The sequence below is a fragment of the Eschscholzia californica genome, unplaced genomic scaffold (genome assembly GCF_041429995.1).
Source record: "Eschscholzia californica isolate CP2 unplaced genomic scaffold, dmEscCali1.0.p SCAF_4, whole genome shotgun sequence".
In the NCBI taxonomy this organism is placed as follows: Eukaryota; Viridiplantae; Streptophyta; class Magnoliopsida; order Ranunculales; family Papaveraceae; genus Eschscholzia; species Eschscholzia californica.
The window spans coordinates 32963832-32987861 of NW_028238461.1; the positions used below are offsets into that span (position 1 = coordinate 32963832).

Here is a 24030-nt window from a genome sequence, read left to right on the forward strand (position 1 = left end):
AGTTTTGACCAAATTTCCCAACTAAATAATAATCCATGTTTGCTTCTCGAGAGGAAATGCAAAGGCTATAATAACTACATTCTACATGAAAGACAAATAATTCCTTTTCTGCTGTTGTACTGATTTCTGGAACAATTTGTATTTATCTTTTTGAAAGGCCTGCAAAATAATATACAGAGGGGTGTGTGTATAGGCGCCTCTCCTTTTTAACTCTGGCCCCCCTACCTCTTAGCGACCCATGGACTTGGCAGTCCCAGGGCACTCAGACTGAGCTTGAACAGCACAGACACAGGACAGTCCGAGAGCCCTCAGACTGCGTATCCCTGGGCCTCAGACTACTCAGTCCAAGGCCCAATAGGGGTGCTAAGAGGGGTAGAGCAAGAGTAAAAAAGGGAGGGGCGCCTATAGACGCACCCTATATGGAGCTGATGCTTCACAAGAGTCACAGGTAATGATGATATAAATAAAATGTAAATTGTGAATGGTAAATAACAATAATTTTGTTTAGCTCACTCGGAATACAACTACTCTAATAGCTTCGTTATCACAAGAGAGAAGGGAAGATTAGCTTAGGGTGCTTGGACATCGACGCCGAATTTTCAGATAACCAAATTCTGCAGCACCTGGAGACGATCCCTCGAAAAGAAATGGTAAATATCCTGTTGCAGCTTTGTATTTCTGCTGAATCTGCAGGTTACAAATTACCGAGAAAGATACATCATTTAACAAAATATAAAAAAAAAAAAAAAGCGAAAACGCTGCTCTCTCACAGAGTAATAGTTACTTAATGAAGAGGCCCTCTGAAAACCACAGGTTCAAATAATGGAGATCCAATATGGAGAAGTTAAGTGAGCATTGAATATGTGGTTTAATCGTTTAGCTGAGTGCCAAATCATTATGTCATTGACATATTAGCTGAAAGCAACCCTCCTTAAAAAGAATCTAAACCACACCTAATCCACTATAATTTATATTATGTCATACATTTCAGGATTAAAATTTAAGAGGACATAGCCACCTAAACTTTAGTCTACTTTTTTTGTTGTTGAAAGTGGCCCAAAGTTTAGTTGGATGAGTAAAAATGAAGATGTTTTGAATACAAAAACGAGGCTATTTACCAAAGGATCAAGAACATACACAAGCCTTGCCAAACATGCTTCCAGTTAGTTGGAATCATATAAAACGGATCGACAAATTTTCGTCTTAGGTTCAAATTTATATGTTGAAAGTTTACCTCTAGAATTTGCTCGCTGCTTCGAAGACAATTTCTTCCCATAACACAAACTGAACCACCAGAGCCTCCACCAGTAATTTTAGCTCCAAATAGTGTTCCATTTTCAGATTTAGAGAATTTAATGTGCTGCATTTCCTGCACCAGCTTTACTAGCCTGTCTGTTCCGTCAGACCCAAGTCCACAAGCACCATAACTATGATGGCACTGAAATATATCGAACTCTGTAAATATTTATAATGTTCATTTTATATGTTAAGATTGATAAACTTTCCAAAAGTGGGTACCTGATACATGAGTTCTCCAAGAGAAGTAAGTTGTTCATGCGAGGACTCTGCTGATAGTAGTGATTTAAAAGCCTGTGAATCAAATAATGAAGTATTAATGTGATTACCTAACTCCAGGTAAGAAACCTAGATGCAAATTTATTTAGCGAATAACCTTGACACGGTAGTTTTCGTAAATTGGATGACTAGCTGGTGCCTTGATTACATATGTGCGATTTTTGTCAATAGTTGTCACCGGGTCGTCGTGATCATGGTAGATCTTCAGAAATGTCTCCCCAAAGATCGAGTCGGGAAGTCTCTTTGCATACTCAGCTTCATATCTGTCCAGTAAAAGATAAGAGAGCAGAAAAAACTTTACGAACTTCTTAAGGATAAAGATGATCAGTTAGAATATTTGAAGCGTTTGTTTAACACTCAAACCTCTTTAGAGATTTATTCTAGTCCACCATTCATTTAGCTATTATATTTTCGTATCAGGAGTTACAAAAAGCTGAATTTACCATAAGGAGTAATCATCTAAACTAAAAATACCTATAGTAATAACTCTACACATTCGATGAAATATTATTGAACTTTGAGGAATCATTTTAACAAATTACTGTCTGTTCTCTTTAAATGACCTCATTTTAATACTCAGAAGAACTTATTAAAGAAGAGAGCGAAGGACCTTACCTATGAGGCAAGATATTACACAAGTAATCGAGGGAAGCTTCAGCTTTGAGTATTTCGATTTCACCTTCAGATTCATCAGATATTTTCTCGTCCATTTGCTGTGGATTGGCAACAGACAATGAAGAAGACGATAATTTAGATGCAGTACACTTTATGATCTTCCTACCCATATAGGCACCTATTCTCACTGATCCGTAGTCAGCCCCACCAATGCTGAAATTAATGCCAATTAAACGCTGGAATAAGAGAGTGCAACTATGGATCCACCATGATTAAGTTCTTAAACCGAAATATACCAGAATTAGTAAAATAACGATGGTATACGGAATCTACTATTCTAGACAATAAAAGTTCCTATTGACATATACAGGTATCAGTATCTGAAACACTAAGGTCCCATCGGTGATGAATAAACAAAGGAGACGAAGGTAACATCTTTATGCGAACATTTTTGTCTCAGTTATTACCTATTAAGTGCTTTACACTTTACAGACTTTAATCACGATATCTTTTTCCCTAGAATGGTGTTTTACGGTCTTTAGTCTTTGCACGATTGTGTGTAATACCTAGTGCACACAAGATGCACGGACACAATCTTATGTGTATACCCAATGAAGTGGTTGTCTTTGCCTGACAAGAGTATCCAACCGTCACACACCAGTATCTGAGTATTTGGTGCAGGATAGTTGTTCATAATGCAGTATGAACATAAAGAGGAAAAATTCCTTGTATAGTACGTCTGCATGCACCAAAAAACTGGTTTCATTTAAGGACTTAAGCCTAATAGTGGCCTACAGTGACCACATCTAAGTGCTCGCTTGATTTGTTAGGAAGAATCAAATGGAAATAGATGTATCAAAAAATGTAAGTAGAATAGAGCAAACACAGTTAAAGGTGATTAAAGGTAAACTACATATAAAATGGAGTTCTTATATAGAGTATATCTCCAAAGATCTACTCCAATCAAGTACCCTGAAGTGATGAAAGGGACTTTTATGACGGGTAAGTTCATTTAATGTCTATGGACGAATAGGTACTTCTGGGTAATTTCAACTCAATCATGTGACAAGAAATTAGTATTGAACGGAACTACGGAAATGCAAAACAGAAACAGACATACCTATGTCTAATTCCTGAATCGATACCCCAGAACCGTATATGAGTAGGAATATTCACAAGCCCGATCACTTCAGCTGGCTACATGAATAGAAATATTATCGAAATGTTTAAACAGCAAAACTATTAGAACCAACTTCAGTTTAAAGTCAAACTAGTACCTGGCACACCATCGCAAGAAGTTTATTAGCTTCACCACATGCTGATGCCATTTGATCCATTATTCCACAAGGCGCTCCGACTATGCAATTCTCCACCTGTCACATATTTGCTGATAGTTAGCTTAATATGCTTTAAAACTAAATAATATGAGAAAATAAAAATCCTGAACAAATGTTGTGCAAATGGATCATGCCTTTTGACAAAGCAAAGCAAGGTCTCTTGGCATGATGTGTATCCCTGCAGAGAACAAGTTAGCCATTGAGTTGAATATTTCTGAAATACATTTTATGTCTTTCTTAACCAAAAATTATAATTTTCTGACAAAAACTAATATTTCCAAGATTTTGGGTTGTGTTTTCTCTAAACTGAACTTCGTCTAGGTGCACAATCTTCCTACTATTTATATTTAAGTCAATTTCTTTACATTTCCAAAGGTTAATGGTGAGGATTGACTCCAAGTCCATGAGAGATATAGCTTTTTAATGGAATTATATTGGTTATATAAAAATTGTGAAGTTAAAACTTTCTGAAAGAAACTATTCTAGAAAGATCTTGGTATACCAGAAAAAAAAACAAATATCAAAGTTATTGTCTAAAGAAGAAAAGTCGAAAACAGTGACCGTGAGCAGCAGCTACCGCCGACATTGTAGCAACCTCCACTGCAGCAGAAGAAGATACTCCTTTGCCTTCTGGAACTGCAGAAGAAACCTGCAATGTCACTCTTGTAAACTTAAAAGTTCAAATAATTAAAGCAAATATATTATCGAATTCAAGCATAAATTGGTATTAGTTAAAATCTATCGTAGTGGATCTGAGTTCAAAGCAAAAATAGAAAGAAACAAGATATAAATGGATGTTTGTGGTGCAATGCATCATTATTCTCTATTCTAGAGTTTGAAGCACGGAATTCTCAAAAGTTACATTCGATTGCACAGTTAAGAATAGGTTTCAAATTTTAAAGATAAAACCGTATTAAACATATTCGTTTCCAGAAAAACTTTAACTTAAAGGAACATGAAACCAATTATTTTGCAAAGTGATTTGCCAAACTGAAATAGAACTTGTAGTACAAAATGAAAAGAACTTAAGTAACCAATTTGCTGATACCTGAGGCAGGTGGCATAATGTACTATAAATGGTTGGTGTATCCATCAAATTTTGGTGGGCCAGATTCACATAATTTTGCAGAGAATTATTATCACACAAAATAATAATTATAACCAACTATTAACTGACTTCAGGACAGTAACTAGTTTGATTTGGCTAGCATCCGTGTATTAGATACATTTCTCGTCTCTTCTACATTTTGACTGGCCTCTCGGGATAAGATTTAAAAGGAAATATAAGTAAGGACCAAGAACACAAGTAACATGTAGAATGTAGATAAACTTTAGGTATGGAAACCGTCCATAAATGGACAAACATCTACATGAAAGAGTTCTAATTATGGTCGTATGTAGCTCATGTGTAAGCTGAATAATTATATTAGTGACAAAAAAGGGAATAAGTATGTATGGAGTGTGATTTACCAGTATACTTATACCATCCTCAAAGCGCACACCCAACTCAGTCATCAAAACGAGAATGGTCCCTGCAACATATGCTGCCCACCTACAACACAACTCGTAAATTGAATTATGTAATACCCCTTATTTTGAAACTAATACTTGGGTGTAAAGAACAAGGACTCATTTAGTGATTTCCTATCTTTTGTGGGGTGTATTCATAAAGAACCTTAGTTAGCCCCTACACAAAGTTAGATCTGGGTCAATCCCAAGGAACAAAATTTCGGTTTCGGTAGACATAGAATTGGAAATATTTCGGTCATTTCAACTGAAACATTTCGAAAATTATTTCCTTGACAACGCATTGTTAAGAGAAAATTAGTTTTTTTTAATCATTTGAATTAATATTAATATGAGAATGGTTAAACCACGGCTGATAATAGTATCCTAAAGTTTATGTTACAACTGTTCTCCCAGTTAAACACAAAATCATAAACAACACTAACACCATTGATTTAAGTTTCCTGCTCCAATGATATAACATCCCTTTAACCTCGTCCTCCGAGTTAAACTTAGTTAAATTTTGGTTTCGATGGAAATTTTGGTAGCCATGGAAATTCAAATATTTCGGTCATTTCCACCGAAATATTTCGAAATTTAATTCCTTGGTCAACCCCTTTATATACTAAAACTCTCTCATATAAACCTAGTCGGGACTTATAATGAGAGAAGAAAAGGGGACTATAGATGAGGGTGGAGCAAGGAAAATGATATAATTGCTGGTTTTAGAGATAAAAGCAAAAAGAAGGAAATGGGGTTGAGCAACAATTTTAGAGAAACAAAGCTAAAGATTGATTCTTGTTAGTGAAGAAGTTAGATTAAGAGAAAATATAGAGAAGAGATTAAAGGAAGCTAGGTCTTCGTCGAATAGCATCAAGGGTTTGCAGAGACTTCTCTACTTATCTTATGCAGGTTCCTCTTTCCTAATCACTTTTGTAGTTCTAAAATTAAGTCTCTTGAGTATGTAATTGTAGTAGAGGTGATTGGCGTGTTTATGGTTGAGCTAAAAGTTTGTTTATAGTTCAACCGTGCATCAAATTCTGATGATTATAAGACTTGATCCAATACTTCACTGTGCTAAACTACTGAGACCAAAATAAGGGTTCGAATGAACGGTTAGGTCGATCAACAGTTTATTCAATAAACCACTTGTACATATTATTATTTGGGTATTTTAGTATCTAATTGGTGGACTGAACATTTGTATATAATTTAGGTAGAGATGATCTGGGTACGGCGATGGTGGCTTAACAAGGTATAAATTATACTCCAAACCTGTCCATGAATTATTTATTGGTTGGTAACTGGATGTCTATCCACTCTAACTGGGTAGAAGTTATAGATCCTCGAGTCCGAGGTTGAACCTTTTCCTTCATGTAGTAATTGGCTTGTGTCTTACAATGTGTGCATTGAGTTTAGACTCTGAACTCACTAACCAATTTTGTATCTTTCAATGGTAGTTAATATGAGGGTTAATTCCGTTCGGGCCCCCAATTTGTGACCAACTCATCATTTTGGCCCACATAAGTGTCCGACAGTTCGATTTGGCCCCCAAGGGCCAAAAAACTTTCAAGTTTTTTCCACAACTACACTTGGGGGTCAAAATGGAATCAATTCCAAAAACATATACGCCACCTCATCTCTCTTCCATTTCATCACCTCTCTCCACTTCATCTTTCTCACCACCTGATCGTCTTCATCGGTGAAGGTCGCCGACCGGCCATTTTTCTGGCGAGCTTCAAACTTCACAAATTATTATTTATTTCTTCTTCTTCCTCTTTTTTTTTTCTTTTTCTTGAGAGAAAGAAGAAAAAGGGAAAAAATAGAGAGGAAGTGGGGAGAAGAAAAAATAATTTTTTTTTTTTTTATGAAGTTTGAAGGTCGCTGGAAAAATGGCCGGCCGACGACCTTTACCCGTGAAGACGATGAGGTGGCGAGAAAGATGAAGTGGAGGAGAGGTGATGAAATGGAAGAGAGATGGTGAGATGAGGTCGCGTTAATTTTTTTGGAATTAATTCCATTTTGGCCCCCAAGGTTGTTCCGGAAAAACTTGAAATTATTTTGGCCCTTCAGGGCCAAATCGAACTACCGGACACTTATGGGGGCCAAAATGGAATTAACCCTTATTATTAACTACATCTGTTGCCATACGGTAATTGATGTATTTTCAGTGTAATAGCGTTGGTCTACCTCATGTGACGTAATAAGTTAAAATTGAGTTTATGTGGGTATTTAATTCCTTGTTGATGTAGCTTGACTTAGTTGTTGAAGTAGTGTTCTACGGTACTTTCCTAATGCAAGTCCCTTAGTTTCATATGGGTTAATCAACCCAAAGTTTTTGATACACCTTAAATGTTGTATGAGCAAAGGTGCGTTATTCTGATTAGACACTATTGGTACTTGAGAGTACCTAGATTTTAATTTAACCTTCTGAATCTTACTCATTTCATGCCAATAATGTGAGAAACCTTATTTTGTAAGTTGTCAGTGCCCATACTGATCATTATTGGCAGACATTGCCTATAACATATTTAATTGTTCAGTAACACAATTATGAAGGTCTTTTTTGTCCATATTTAAGATGATTTACATACAAGCCTGGTACCGTTTTTCATATTATATCTCATTTGATGGAGGTTTTGGTTTACCTACCGCTGTCGTAGGGTTGTCGAATCTACTACAGCTGGGTTTTCACCCGACTTATTTTGTTTTTCAGGTGTTGGTCATGTAGCAACGGTAGGCGTTGCTCGTGGATCCAGTTTGAAGGCCTCAAATCTTTGATTTCAACGCAACTAACTTGAGATTCAGGATTTGGGGCGCTATAAATTAAGTGTTTGAAGTAGAAGAATCATATGTTATGAAAACTGAAGAAACACAAAAGAGAGAAAATCACCTACTTCTGGGATGGATCTTTTGCGAAGAACCGGTTGGCTTCCTCATATGACATAAGCTGCTCGCCATCCATGAAATCAGCCAAATCCATATCAAATGTTGGTCCACGGTTACTCAATTCTGAGCCGTAGGATACCTGAATTTGTTCAATTTTGAATTAACGAACTTATAGTGTTTCACAGATACACAACCAATTTGGTAAATGCAAAAAAAATCTGGAACTTCCAGAATATCCTATTAAAGGCTGATAGTTTCTGCTTTACTTTAATTTTCTGCATTAGGTTTCATAATCCTCACTTGTCTCCATCACTGTCCTCACTCCTTATATAGAACTGTTAACAAATATACTAGCAGTTTCACCAAAAGAACCATTGCAAGTTTGCAACTGACGTGAATTTTATTATCCACCACCTTCGACAATTCTTCATCCTTCTACTACACTTTCTACCATATTTCTGGAATTCATATTTGTCGCTTAAGGGTGAAAAGATGCTTCTAGACTAAGAAATATTTACATAAAGTAAATGGTTAAAAGGAAAGCTTGATTGAAAAGCATTCTCAAGAAAAAATAAATGAGAATTCTTTAGCAGAATCACATAACAGATATAACACAGGCAGAGTTGATTCGGCCAATCTAGTGACATACAATTTCGAGCACCGGGGAGAATTGTTGTGCTTTTGCAAGTTTGCGAGCTTGGGCATGTTTCCACAGTTTCTGCTTGCTTGGATGAGTTCTTTGGACAGCAACATGACAGGCTTCTCTAATGGGCATCTGCAAAGAATACATGTCTTAGCCATTACGTTTCTATAAGTAGTTATTCAGAAAGAAACTGACAACTGACAAGCAGTGGTAAATCCACATAGGGGCGAGGGTAGGCTATAGCCTCCCCTCACCTCCATGCAAGACCCTAAATAATAAGAAATTCAAGACAACTAAACAGTTTCTACTGTATAATATCCGATACAACCAAGATTTACAGTTGAAGGGGAGTTTGGCCCAACGGTTGGATGCTATGGTCGCCATACTGTTGGCACAGGTTTGAATCCGGCAGCTCCAAATGCCCACATCCTTTTTTTTAATGTTTGTCTTATTGTTAAAAATCAATCTTTTTTCAACAAAAATTAATATCTTTTAACTTAAATTAATGACAATATAAATCTAAAATTGTTTATTAGATTAATATTTTTGAACTTACTTTTATTTTCTTGCATAAAACTAATGGTACTTAACGAAAATAAGTTCATTTCAATATTTATTCGCTTCTTCCCAAAAATAACATCTTTGTTCTAATTGTTGCCGCATTTCGGACTTCTTATTTAGGGTGAAATTGTGAGTCTTTATTACTGTATATTGTTATGTCTAATGTACCTACAGTGTTAAGTAATTTATTTAGTTCGAATTTATACAATTTAAAATAAATTAGACTTAAATTACATGTGATTTATTTATAACTTTTTTAAAATACTTCACCTATAATTTTTGGTAATTCAACTCTTTTGAGTCGGGTAAGATGTTAGTTTTCAACAAAAAGAAAAAGTAAGATGTTAGTTTACTATTTATATGTGATTTTAGTTTTGATTATTTTTGTAAAATTTTACTTTACACAAAACTAAATTTCGTCGAAAAGAATCTCTTTAATTTTAGCCTCCCTTGCAAGCAAGTAATTTCTGAATCCGCCACTGCTGACAAGCTACATTTTGGCTAAGTAAAATTACTCCAGTAACCATAAAATAGATAAGACATCCGTAGCCTGCCTGAAGCGCAAATTGATTTCAAGAAAATTATTTATCTAAAGTGACAGTCATTAATACCCATATTTCTCAAAAAAAAAAAAGTACACTGCTTTTGTGAAAATGGTTTTTTGTCTTGTCCCTTTCTCTATTTTGAATTTAGTCTTTAATGTAAGTGAAATCATGCTTAAGCACTGAAATAAGAAAAGGAATAAGTGAAATCATGCTTAAGTAGTGAAATAGTGAAAAGTTTTTCCATATGCAAACCTACAATAACATTTCACCATTTCAAAGATTTAATCAAAAATCTTATCACTATTAAGAAGATCTGCAACAAAAATATGAAGCAAGAATGGAGTATCTGACCTGCAAAACAAGACTCCCTGAATAGTCTGCAATCCCTCCCATGACATCCAACCTACCAGGCGCTCTTGCTACAAAGATCTCATCCTGCACGCAGGACAAGGTATAGGTCCATAGTGATAAGCTTTTAAAGTTGTAATATAATCTCACTAATTAGGTTACCTCTAGACAAAAAACTTCATTTTGAGAACAACTCGTAGCTTTCTCATGCTCAAGACTCCAACAATGAAAACAACATACACTCAAATTTTTTTCATCCTTCTTCATTACAACGAACTATGCATTACCAGAGATTTGAAGTGCCAACGGGATAATTGCGAAAAAAAATATGGGAGAATCCTAGTAACTAACCTAATTTAGAATAGAAAAACACGTAAATATACAAATAATGAGTTAGACCTCCCAGTCACATGGATGAACTAATCCAAAGGGCCAAAGAGGTAATCACAAAGCAATAATATGGTTGCAGCAGTAACGATACACTACGGCATTTCTCAGTACTATTTTTAAGCGACTTTTCATATATACGCGTGCCAAGTTCCACAACAAAGTCATTGTATCTAGAAGACCGTGAAGTATACTGATTAAAGTGTGGGTGGGGGAGGGGACTGGGGGTGTTGAAGCTAAGATAAAGCCCCAAATGGAATTGACGACAAGGATAACAAACCATTAACAAGAGAAAACGAAATAACATAAGTGATCAATACCTCCCAGTTAAAGATTCCTGCAGCAGCAATGATTTCCCGAGTTCTCAGCTTCTCAGTTTCATCATCTAGTTCAGCCAAGCTTCTTAAGAAACTCATGGTATCTGGAAGACCTCGCAGATCTCCGTGAAGGATCTCAAAATCTTCAGTACTAGTACAATAATAAACAGTATTAAGTTTACCAATCAAAAAAACAAAAAAGCAAAACTATTATCAGCGAAAAACAGCTCCATGGGCATAAAGATTGAAACGAGACAGATCTAATAGGTATAGAAGATAGAGATCCACTCACAACTTTGCAGGACAGCTCTTCCCATTCATTTCAACATTTGGAAATGTAGTGTGAAGACCGAGTTCAGTTTCAGCAATAGAATACCACTCTGGAATATCATCTCGACCAGAGGCTCTTTGCAATTGATAACCAAGGACGATGGCGTCACGCAATCTGTTTGCTCCACTAAACTACATTTTCCAAACAGAAATAGGAATAAGTCACAGCTGTTACAATGAATGGGAATCGATCTGCATTTTCATCATAGACATATAAAACGTAGGAAGATAAACCTCAGTAGTATGTGAAAAAGAGAGCCTCATTAGACTTAATTTGTAACTTATATAGAGATTTTCACTTATCTTAGATGTAAATGGCTTATTGCCCAGAACGGACCGGCAGAGCCAAATTGGCCATGATGCACCGGACTTCTAGCCCCTCCACCCCATTGGGCTCAGCCCGTGTCGGAAAGGGGCCTGCACGCCACAGCGCCCACTCAAAAGGAACAGAATTGAAGAGTTTCTCTTCTCTTTTGTAACTTTAGTCCCAGACTCCCATACTGCACCTTTTGCAGTCTAGGTTTCTGGTTTGGGGCTATAAATGGCCCCAAAACCCAAACCTTATGTCAGCTAAAGGCTGGGTCAACATTTATAGCCCAACAGATACCAGCTAAAGGGTGGGGTAGGCTGACCCGCCAAGCCACGGCCAATTGTCCCATTTGGGACCACAAAGTGCAAGTATGTACTTAAGCTATGTTATCAGAGATTGAGATGTGACTTCTATTACTGAAGGGTTTAGAGTGTGAGTAATAGTCCAAGTAACTAATCATTTCCAACCAGAGAAAAAGCATGTTTTCCATTTCTGGGTGCGGAAGGTTTTTCGTTGCACTCCATATTCCATTTTTTTCTAGTCAGAAAGAGTATTGTTTCTAATTGCAGGAAGGCTTACTATATAAAGTTTTACCCAACCACTCAAGTCTGTATTCAGAGATCCCCTCACTGGAAACTGAATGTTTAATATTTTTCTAAAATAACTCTATAAGGTTTAATGGTCAAAACTTTTGATGCAAAACAAAACAATAATACATATTTCTGCAAGACTGATAAAATAAGACATTGGCATTGAATTTACCTTACGTGAAGCATTACTTTTTCCAATAGCTGTATCTTGAAGTATGCAAGCAGCCACCTGAAAATCATCAATCAACCAATAAAATATAACAATTGAAAAGATGAAGATAACTTATATCGCCACATTGAATGGCGTGCGGCAAGAAATTCACGATATATTAAGGACTGTTATATTCGTTGTATTCTAATCAATTAGCGACACGAAATAACACTTACAACTATTTCCTGCATAATTTCCACCGACATGATCGAAATTTCCATCGAAATTGTTGGAAATTTCAAAATTTCCAACGACAGGATGGAAATTTCGACCGACATAATAAAATTCTAGCAAAAAACCCAAAGAAACTAATACTAGAAGTCTAGAAACATATCTCTTCCTTCATCTTCATTTCTCAAAGATATCTCTTTATTTTTATGTTATGTTTTTAGTGTTTTCTAAATCTATTTGAATGGTTTACGCCCTGACTTAACTGCCTAAATTGATTTTGTCTTAGTAACACCCTTGATATAACTATGTAATTGACAATACCTTCTGAAACTAACATAGTTTGTTAACTATTAATTATTATCAATAAGAATGTTCCCTTTTGCATGTTATAGCCAAAAAGTTATCAAATTTACCCTCGGACATAACTGCGTAATTGTTAATACTCCCACAAACTAATAGATAATATCAATCTGTTAGACACATCATTTGTATGCTTCATTATGGTTTAATAATCTTGTTATACATAATTGCATCATATTCCTATCATTTCTGTAGATTTTTAAGATTTCCACACTGATCGTCACGTTTCTAAGAAACGTTTCCACTTTTGGACCCACCAAAATTTCCACCGAAACCGAAATTTCATTCCTTGATTCTAATCATAAAGAAGTTTTTCCTCTCTGTGAAGTTATGCTTTCAAGCTCAAAAATGTTGAACAAAAAAAGCAAAAAAAAAAGGATACCTTCCCACCATCAGTGTCTCCGTCATAACTCGGTTTGAGGCTAATTGCACGTAGGAGGTAAGGTGCCCATTGTCCAGTGAGAAAATCCCTCCTTATCATCTCAACGCCACTTTGATAATACTGTTAAATAAATACTTGTTTGTTGTTTGGTGCTAACAATTAAAGAGACGACGAAGGAACCAAAGAAATAGCAAACAGCTGTACCTCAATCATATGTCGGAGAAATGGTTCTTCATTAAAATAGTCTTTGCGAACAAATATGAAAGGCAACTTGTACGCTAGAGCTTCACTGACTGTTCCGTACCCAAGCTTTCCTGAAATAGATATATCTGAGTATGCCAGTTATCTGAATGAAGCAAAACTTAGAGAGATTAGAGATACAATACCAATCATGCAGTCAGATGCTCCCATCACATCTGGCGAGTAAACATCTTTTTCAAGCCTTATAAAATTCGAAGGAAGTTCTTGGTCGTCCGGTGCACCACAGACCTACATCAAAAAATCGTTATACAAGTATTACTAACATTCAGGACGAAAGGATTACTAATCTGACGAAAATCAAGAAGAGTTAGGTTGAATCAGAGTACGTAACGTACCAAGCACAACCAACCAGAAGGTAGATAGTCTTCTTTTAACTTCCAGTGTGCCAGCTGAAAATGACGAAAATCAGAGACGAAAAGGTGTCACTAGGACTCAAAAGGCAATAATTGGCTGAGTTTTAGTGATTTAGGAACTAAATTTAGTAGCTTAAAAATGCTAGCGCAAATGAAAAATTAGATAGTAACCATAATCAATGTTCAAATAATGGCAAAACGAATTTGTAACTGTACACGGATACTAAGGTTATAACGGACACGTACGTTATAATGATTTTTCCTCAAAATATGTTACTATAATAAGTGTTGTAAAATAGTCAAGAGAAAACCTCCACAATAACTTTCACCAACGAGTTTAAATTGATTACATATACTGCAGAAAGCCTAGGGGTCTCCAACGCCTGAAGAAGCATGGAAGGGGCATCAAAGGTATAAGAGAAACCATAGCTATGGGTTAGGTTTCGATATTTCCATCTAAGGGGGGTGACAGATTTAAGGGTCAAACCCTACAAGCCGGCAGCTAGAGGTTTTGCAGCCACATGATGCAACCTAAGAACCTAAGAAACGCGGTAGAACCGTAGAAGTAATGTAGTAAAGATGACATCAGTAACGTTTGGAGACTAAAATCTATTATGAAGAAACCGGATAATTACATGTAAAACTGCATATAATTTCCTCACCTGTCCACCAAAATTTAAAATAACTAACTTGACATCCTCCTCAACTCCCAGATCCCTCCTAACCTGCAATTAAGTAGTATTATCGTGAGGCACCACATGCGGGTGCATTCATGAAATGGAAGACAATATGCATTTGCATGGTTCACACCTCACTTCTGGATCTGTGCAACCGCCTAACGACAAGAGGCGCATCAATCACATCACGAAAAGCAGGCACTGCAAAATCAACACGGTTTTAGAAAAAAAAAAAGAGTAAGTTTTGCTTGCATCAGCATTCAGATATTGAGATATGGAAAGAAATATTCCACGAAAATCATTGACATGGGATGTAGATGAATGAACATACTTGGGCAGTACCCTGGAAGGCGGATTACAAACTCACAATGAGAATAATCTTCTGCTACCTGTATGATGATGGTCAAGTGAAATGAACTGATGTTAGTTTGTTTACTTGTTACTTTAGTCAGATCAAAGGATAATTTCATAACCGTGAGAGGATGGCGAATGTGTATTAATGGGTAGCGAACATTTACTTTAAAGGTTTAAGCTGTTAATAGGAAATTATAGTTTATAAGTACTATAGGTAAAACATGGATACGAAGGTTACGGCGGGAATAAAGACCCACATAACAACTTGCCCTAGAGCTACCCTGAATATGAATCCATGCCCCTCTGGAGAGTTTTATCTCTGAAACTATTTTAACAACTAACAGCATTTGTTCTGAAAGTTCGAACAGTTAAAGTAGTGTTGGAAGGTCCACTCCACTCGGCCAAACCGAGTGGACTTGGTCCAAATAGGAATCCTACTACAACTAGGATTCCTTAGATATTAGGATTAGTTTAGATTAGTTTTGTTATTTTCAAACTCTATCATGTAAACCTATATAAAGAGATCCATACACAATGTAATATACAAGTTGTAAGTGTGAATAAACAAGGTATTTACCTATCTCTCTCTCTCACGATCAACCCTTCACCATCATCTTGTTCTCTCGGTTTACCCGAGTATCTCCACCACTACACTCGGTTATAACCGAGAAGTGCTATCATCAACTCTCGGTCATACCCGAGAGTCTCAAGCTGCCAACCTCGGTTATAGCCGAGAGTCACTTATCATCATCTTCCTCGGGTTCAACCGAGAGCTATCTAAGTTACTTCATCCCTCTCGGTTTTCACCCGATCATCTCCTCCATAACTCGACTTAATTCGAGTTATACACACAAAGGTATTTATCGTTTCACATGGTATCAGAGCCTATATTTTTTTTCTTCTTGAATCATGACTACTCCGGAAACTTCGGAAACTTCTCAAGTTCACACTAATGTCAATAGTGGGCCGTTTGATGTTCACCATTCGGATTCTCCTACTACTATTCTCATCACACCACTTCTCACCGGTGATAATTACTCCTCATGGTCTCGAGGAATGTCAAAGGCTTTAAGAGCCAAAGGCAAACTAGGATTCGTAGATGGGAGCATCGATAAACCCACCGATCCTAATGAATTAGAACAATGGGGACGATGCAACGATCTCGTTTCTAGTTGGCTTATTAATTCGGTAGACCCTCCTCTTCGATCATCTATCTTATATGATGAGACGGCCTCCGATATATGGAAGAATCTCTTTGATCGATTCCATCAAACCAATGCTCCTAAAATTTTTCAATTAAAGAGAGCTATTTCTTGTCTCAAACAAGAGAATTTAGACGTTTCAACGTATTTTACACATCTCAAGGCTCTTCAAGATGAACTCAATTACTTGCTAATCACCGAGCCTTGTATTTGTGGACATGGTCGCTCTTTGATTGAAAGAACCAACCAAGATAGAGCCATGGAATTTCTTCAAGGTCTTAATGACCGGTTCTCCTCAATTCGGAGTCAAATCTTGTTAATTGAACCCTTCCCTTCGATTCTTCGAATCCATTCGCTTATCAAGCAAGAAGAGGTTCAACAAAATCTCGTTACTCCCATGAATGTTGACTCCAATACTGCTGCTCTTGCCGTTGGTTCCAACGATTACTCACATAACCGATTCAATGGTTCCGATAGACAACGTACTAAACGTCCTCGACCCTTTTGCGAAAGTTGCAAAATTCATGGACACGATGTTTCCTCATGCTACAAATTACATGGGTATCCACCCAATTATGGTCAACGTAGTAGGAACCGAACACGACAAGATACCGTGGCTGCCTGGGTTTTAGACAACAATGGTTCGGCCATGAACCCTAACGGTTTGGGGGTGCCTGCAGCAACATCTTTTACTAATGAGCAATATCAAGGTATTTTGGCCGTGTGTTTGGTTGCCTTTGTTTTGCCCGAATTCCTTTGGTCAAAACAAAGATGGATGCCCGCTCTTCCGCCGGAATATTTCTTGGTTATCCTAGTGGACAGAAAGGATACCGTATTTACGACATCTCGACAAAACGAATTTTTATTTCAAGAGATGTAACGTTTGTCGAGACTCGGTTTCCAATGTCATCTTCTCCTCCGGCAGCAACGTCCTCTCCTTGTCCGACGCCACATCTGTCCATTGATGACAATGGTACGTTTGACTTTCCGGCAAACGTCCCTAAGCACACTGTCCAGACGACGAACAGCAGCTCGGACGAAGCTGCTGTCCCTGTCGGTTCTGGACAGGTTACCGAAACAGGGGTGCCTACAGACACCCCTGCTGGACCTGCTTCGGGTTCTCTACAGACCACCTCCCCTTCGGGGGTGCCTGCAGATTCCACTGATGAGCTCCCCGCTCCAGGAGCGCCCTCAACATCAGTCGCTTCCTTACCCACCGACGCCTCCTCGTCGTCCCCATCACCAACCGTCGCTCCCACTTCGGATTCCGACGACGAGAACTCCGGCCGACCCAAGAGGGCTCGCCGGCCACCAGCCCACCTTGCGGACTATATATGTTCCAATACGAGTATAATCAAGTATCCACTTGAAAATTATTTCTCTATTAACTCGTTTTCCACTTCCCATCAACAATTCCTCTCTTCGGTTTTGACAACAACCGAACCAACCTCTTTCACTCAAGCAATGAAGTCCCCTCATTGGAAAGAAGCCATGGCCAAGGAAATCTCAGCCTTGGAAGAAAATAAAACCTGGACAATCACTGGTTTACCACCCGGCAAAAAGCCCATCGGTTGCAAATGGGTGTATAAAATTAAATTCAAATCCGATGGATCCATAGAACGGTATAAAGCCCGCTTGGTAGCAAAAGGCTACACCCAAATCGAAGGGTTAGATTATAATGACACTTTTGCTCCAGTTGCTAAATTAGTAACCGTTCGTGTTCTTCTTTCACTTGCCGCCATTAAAGGTTGGACATAACGCCTTTCTCCAAGGCGATCTTGATGAAGAAGTTTACATGAAATTACCCCCCGGTTTTTCATCTCAGGGGGAGTCTAAAGTATGTCGTCTCCATAAATCTCTTTATGGTCTCAAACAGGCCTCCCGACAATGGTTTTCAAAATTTTCCTCCGTTCTCATCGAACGTGGCTTTTCTCAGTCTAAAAGTGACTATTCTCTTTTCACCTTTAGATCTCACTCCACTCAAATTTATGTCCTTGTCTATGTCGACGATATAATTATCACGGGAAATAATGATCATGCTATCTCCCAGTTAAAAATATTTCTAAATAAAGCTTTTTCACTAAAAGATCTGGGCCGTCTACAGTACTTCCTTGGTATCGAAGTATCTCGCTCATCACAAGGCATTTTTCTATGTCAAAGGAAATATGCTCTTGATATTTTGAAAGATTCTGGACTCACCGCTGCACGTCCTTCTGAGTTTCCCATGGAACAAAAACTCCGTCTCAGTCCCACCGACGGTACACCTTTACCAGATCCGTCAGTTTACCGTCGTCTCATAGGAAGATTACTTTACCTAACGGTTACACGGCCGGACATCACCTTCGCTGTAAACAACCTCAGTCAATTCATGCAAACACCTAGCCAAGTACACTTAGACGCAGCTCACCGCGTTCTACGATACTTGAAGGGTACTCTTGATAAAGGAGTTTTCTTATCCGCAGACAGCTCTCTCCATATTACAGGATACTGTGATTCAGATTGGGCTGGCTGCCCTTCCACCCGTAGATCCACTACTGGATACTTCACAATGTTGGGATCCAGCCCTCTCTCCTGGAAATCAAAAAAGCAACCCACAGTTGTCAAATCTTCGGCAGAAGCAGAATATCGAGCTTTAGCCATCCTCACATGCGAATTACAATGGCTCAAGTATTTACTACTTGATTTTGGAATCGACCACTCTGACCCGATGACAGTTTACTGTGACAATCGGGCCGCTCTTCACATTGCTGATAATCCCGTCTTCCACGAACGTACAAAACACATTGAGATAGATTGCCACATCGTTCGTGAAAAGATTAAAGACAACGTCATTGCCACACGCTTCACCAGTACAGAAAATCAGTTAGCGGATATCTTCACAAAGCCACTTGGGGCAGAACCGTTCAAGAACATAATTGGCAAGTTAGGCTTTACTTCCATTCCCGCTCTAACTTGAGGGGGAGTGTTGGAAGGTCCACTCCACTCGGCCAAACCGAGTGGACTTGGTCCAAATAGGAATCCTACTACAACTAGGATTCCTTAGATATTAGGATTAGTTTAGATTAGTTTTGTTATTTTCAAACTCTATCATGTAAACCTATATAAAGAGATCCATACACAATGTAATATACAAGTTGTAAGTGTGAATAAACAAGGTATTTACCTATCTCTCTCTCTCTCACGATCAACCCTTCACCATCATCTTGTTCTCTCGGTTTACCCGAGTATCTCCACCACTACACTCGGTTATAACCGAGAAGTGCTATCATCAACTCTCGGTCATACCCGAGAGTCTCAAGCTGCCAACCTCGGTTATAGCCGAGAGTCACTTATCATCATCTTCCTCGGGTTCAACCGAGAGCTATCTAAGTTACCTCATCCCTCTCGGTTTTCACCCGATCATCTCCTCCATAACTCGACTTAATTCGAGTTATACACACAAAGGTATTTATCGTTTCACAAGTAGTCACAATAATATGTATAAAATGGGTTAATAGTGATACCTAGGAGAAGTAACACTCAAGAACATTGACCAAATCGGCTACTTAATTTTCAAATAGTGCAAACACGAAGCAGATGCAACTTTATTGTACAAATTTTATGTAGTTGACCAGGTTCGATGAAATAACCAGTGCTTGGCAATGGAAGAAGTATAGTGAGAACAACAACTTCAGAATAACAAAATTTTGAGTTACAAACACCAGGGATGAAGGGGTTCGTCAGCCCTAGGTACCCACACCCTTAGAAGTAGTATTTTTCCAAATAAATGGAGATCAAAGAGAGGACATAGGTTATTCGTATAAAGATTAATGAAAGAGCTTTTAAACGTAAATCAAATTCTAACTGAATATGAAAATCTAGCTCACATCTAAGCAATGAAAATTTGTCTTATGACTACTAAATATATAAAGTGAGAACAAATTGACTGGATAGTGTTCGTGAATGCAGATTCCTATTTTCTATACCTGGAAATAATTCATAATAATTGGACTGAGATTAGAAGTCCACTAAAAACCCAAAACATAGTGTCATTGTGATAGAATTCTAATATTGCTTTTAAGTTTTAACACAGAAGGCATATGATGAAGAGATAGAGTGATTACTTCAGCTCTCATGAAATTAAAATGAAATGGATGTCATCTTGATACTCATCTAACTAAACACCAGATCATAGGGCTCAGTTTATTCTATTTCTTAATCCATGCTCATCTTCTTCTCTTTTTGAGAATTAAAACAGTTTCCATTTTAGGTTGCATAATATATGAAAGGCTAGTGAAAGATCCAGTGGTGACTCCGCTCCTGATGACATTTCTTCTTTGTGTGCATTTAATCAATGTATATTCATGATTCCCATATCAGCGTTGAGTTTACAATAATAGTAAGTTGGTAATTCTGAGAGCTAGTGAGTATAAGAGTTGTCTACATGAAAACCAGAGAGAGTCGAGATAACTAACACAATAACACTAAAATAATATTGAAGCACCTGCCAAACTATCGAGCGATGGTGATATCCAGCGGCCATCACATATTCAGCATATATGAAGTCCCAACTGCAAAAGGAGGACAAAAAGATAGTTAAAAATGAAATAATTTCTAAGAATTAAGTTACTATCAGAAGACTAACGGTTGAGTAATTGCCTAGACAAATGCAGCGACAAAAAAGTAAAATAAGGTCTAAATAGGTAGAACGAGAAGTTCATAATTCGCTGGAATTTATCTGAAGATAGGTCAACTAAACACCACTGTAATAAGTAACCTGAAATTGGTAACACAAACAGAACGAATCCCCGCATCTGCTGCTGCTCGACATGCAATGGGAACAGCATCTGACACCTGCTTCCAAAAGAGCAAAAGTATAACACCGGCATAGATAGCCCATAAATGCTTTGCATCATAGAATGATTCATATCACTGTGGGTTTATTGAAAAGGACAGTGGGAAGTGTTTTTAGTGACTCAGTGTTTTTCAAGGTTTCAAAACAATTTACCACTTTACCTACAGAAACCTGCCAGAATGCTTCCATCTTTATTAACTTTTATGATACTATAGTTTGTAATTTGTGAAAATGTGTATATATATATATAATTGAACACAAGAACTTTACAAACCATAGTAAGTAAAATAGAGGAACACACTTAACAAGTTATGGATTCATTAAGAAGCTGCTTCCTATCACACACTGTCCAACATGGCAGTTTTTTAGGACATGATATTCATTGATTGCATTAAAAGATCTAGTGAACCATTGCTGGCAAATAAGAATTCTAAAACAAATGAAGAAGCAACCAGTTACCACTAGATCAGCCTTGATTGATGTCAACCACTCTATTTCTGTAGCCAAAATTGAAGCTCGAGGTATGACAGCGATCTCTGAATACTATGAACCAAAAAAATGAGAAGAAAACTAGTTAACAAGGTACTCCAAGTAAAATTCACATTAACCAACAGATTCTCTATCTAAACCTTTATCCTTCATTCCATTTTGGACTTACCTTTTGTAGTGAGGCTAGGGGATCCACCGTCAAAGCATCTGACTGAACCACCCCGCAGTCCAACACAACCTATTAAACACAATAGCCAAAATGACAGATGTGGTATCAAGCTGCATATTGTCATAGATGCAGCTTTCCATTATAAGGTCTAGAGAGTTATTGCTAGTCTATTATTGAGTTCACTTCTCAATTGAGGGAAATACTAATCTTCTTGCCTCCTACTCCAGAAGAAAAGAAAAAAGAGAAAAGGATAAAAAAGAAAGCACATAATTCTGAGGGGAAAATGGTCAAAATTCCGGGGGCAGAACGTTCTTTCTGGAAAAAGGATCCACAAATTCTTCTTTAGGCTTTACCTCCCTAAGTAAGGTTTGCAATTTGCACAGTGTAAGGTTTGCACAAGCTCTCACATAGTTTTACACGTTTGATCAATTTGCATGGTTTGCATATATTTGCCTACGGAGCTGAAGTGAAAAATGATATCTAGAATAACAGAGAAAATGCCCCTATTCAGGTAGAGGAGCAGAAAACATAGACAATTTTCATCAATCATGAATCATCATTTATGTCAACACAATCACTGCAAACTACGAGATAGACAGATAACCACCCATGAAACTACCTTGCGAATGAAGAGTCTCGAAGATTGTATCTCGGACGTAAAAACAAATTCTGGTGCAGCAGTAACAACATGCACATCATGTCCAGCTGAAATAAGATGTCGAGTGACCTACAGAATGCAGCCAGAAAACATTAGTATATAGTAGCAAGAGTATCTTGAACATCTATTATATAAAACAGAAGGGAAAACTATAACTGGGACAAACATCCTTTTTTAATAAAAAATATTGTCTAGAAGCCCTTCTCAAAATTTAAAATATAGTCCTTCGTAGAAATAAAGTTACCTATTTAAAAAATAATAATCGTTTCCTTCTTAGAAATAAAAATTTTAATTTAAGAAAAAAGAAACAAAATAAATTTCAAGGGTTAAAAAAAGAAATTATAATCTCTCTCTCAATAAAATAATAACTAATTTAAGAGAAAATAAACAAAAATGTAATACAAAAAAATAATAACTAATAAAAATCTCTCCTCTCAATAAAATATATATAATAAAACAGAAGGGAAAACGATAACTGGGACAAACATCATTTTTTAATATAGGATATTGTCTAGAAGCCCTTCTCAAAATTTATAATACAGTCGTTCATAGAAATAAAGTTACCTATTTAAAAAACAATAATCATTTCCTTCTTAGAAATAAAATAACTAATTTACGAAAAAAGAAACAAAATAAATTTGGGAAGTTTTATAAGGCCTCTCCAATTTTGTTAAAAGGCCTCCCCATGAACCATTTTACTTGCTAAATTATCACTGAGGGGAGGCTTTTAACAAAAATGAGGGGGCCCTATAAAATCTCCCAATAAATTTTAAGGGTTAAAAAAAGAAATTAAAATCTCTCCTATTTGAGCAAAACTCAAAAAAATCTCTATTCGTCCTATTTGTATCACATATTTAGGAAAATGACTTGAGCAATAAACTCATCGGAAACGAAATTGATAGTACTCTTTGATTTTATCATATCATCATGATTGTGAGCATTTCTCGAATAAACAAATAACAACAAAATCATGTAGCAATAATATTGATAATAAAATTTAAACAGTGAAATTAGAAGAATTGGAACTCTGGAAGTTTATCAATAAATTCCCAAAAGCAAGAAAGATGAGTCCGGACAAAATTCCTCTTCTAAATCCAACAGAAACAGCTTAAAGATTCAAAAATTGAAGATCCAGATACAGTAACTTGAAACACGAGCTATTGCAAATTAGAAACAAATCGACACTACCAACATTCAAAATTAACAGTTAAACTCGACCTAATTGTCGATAAGCTCCTAAAATGATTACAAGATCGCTAATGCCGAGAGACAGAAGAAAAAGAACTTTAAATCTCACACATTATGCCAAAATTGAAATAAATCGATCAGTAATATCGAACAAGGAAGAAATGAGTACCTCAACGACACGAGTTGCATGGCCGAATCCATGGCCGGTAATATAATAAGCAAAAACTAGAGGTTTTGTGATGGAAGGAATCGGATCTTCATCATCGATCGCCATTGCAGCGAGGAAGAAGAAGAAGAAGAAAATATGAGATCGATGTTTGTCACAGATTAATTATTGGAGAATGAATTTTGTTGTTATGAACATTTTCTCATGTAACAAATGAGAAAAAGGGGTATCGGGCAATGCCGCGAAAATTTAGGTGAGTTAAAACATGGATTCTTCTTTCTTTTCCACCTAGACAGTATCAACCTACCACTTAAATCTCTACAACGTCACGAGTGATCCGTTTTTTAGGCAGTGGCTTTTGGGGCATCCAAAAATTATGGGTGGAAACTTTTTTTATTCTACTTCGCTACTCCCTCTTCGTTCATGCCAGCAAGAGTCGTACGTGGATTGTCATTGTTAGCGATCATTTGAAAAAAAAAAAAAAAATTATTTCTTACGGCTATCACCTCTTACTCTTTCGTTTCTCTTTTTTTTAGTTTTTCTTCTCTTTCTTTCCCTTTCTCTTTGACTTTTTGTTCTTTCCCCCTTCCCTTAGCGGAAAC

General features: G+C 37.1%; 1 protein-coding gene across 1 annotated transcript; it reads right to left on the minus strand.

The window, feature by feature from the left end:
• Window positions 1-445: 445 nt before the first annotated feature.
• On the minus strand, window positions 446-24030 carry LOC147544190 (L-arabinokinase-like). The gene is made up of 29 exons (XM_086633693.1): window positions 23432-24030; window positions 22036-22143; window positions 21417-21485; window positions 21218-21301; window positions 20681-20757; window positions 20408-20474; window positions 14700-14757; window positions 14502-14569; window positions 14354-14416; window positions 13674-13727; window positions 13464-13566; window positions 13282-13391; window positions 13078-13197; window positions 12126-12182; window positions 11016-11185; window positions 10727-10874; window positions 10023-10106; window positions 8572-8697; window positions 7931-8061; window positions 4998-5079; window positions 4089-4176; window positions 3662-3705; window positions 3468-3563; window positions 3311-3387; window positions 2191-2403; window positions 1673-1838; window positions 1519-1590; window positions 1235-1438; window positions 446-687 (listed from the first exon to the last, which is right to left on the minus strand). Exons 1-29 carry the CDS (start codon window positions 23534-23536, stop codon window positions 565-567), a joined length of 2967 nt encoding a protein of 988 aa, XP_086489819.1. The 5' UTR covers window positions 23537-24030; the 3' UTR covers window positions 446-564.

Bases quoted from the DNA above. Each gene is read 5' to 3' on its own strand.
- LOC147544190 (XM_086633693.1), bottom strand. From the start codon at position 23,536: ATGGCGATCGATGATGAAGATCCGATTCCTTCCATCACAAAACCTCTA. The intron at 3,564-3,661 runs GCATGATCCATT...AATATGTGACAG, and splicing joins TTGCTTTGCTTTGTCAAAAG to GTGGAGAATTGCATAGTCGG. The intron at 1,591-1,672 runs GTTATTCGCTAA...TTTGATTCACAG, and splicing joins ACGAAAACTACCGTGTCAAG to GCTTTTAAATCACTACTATC.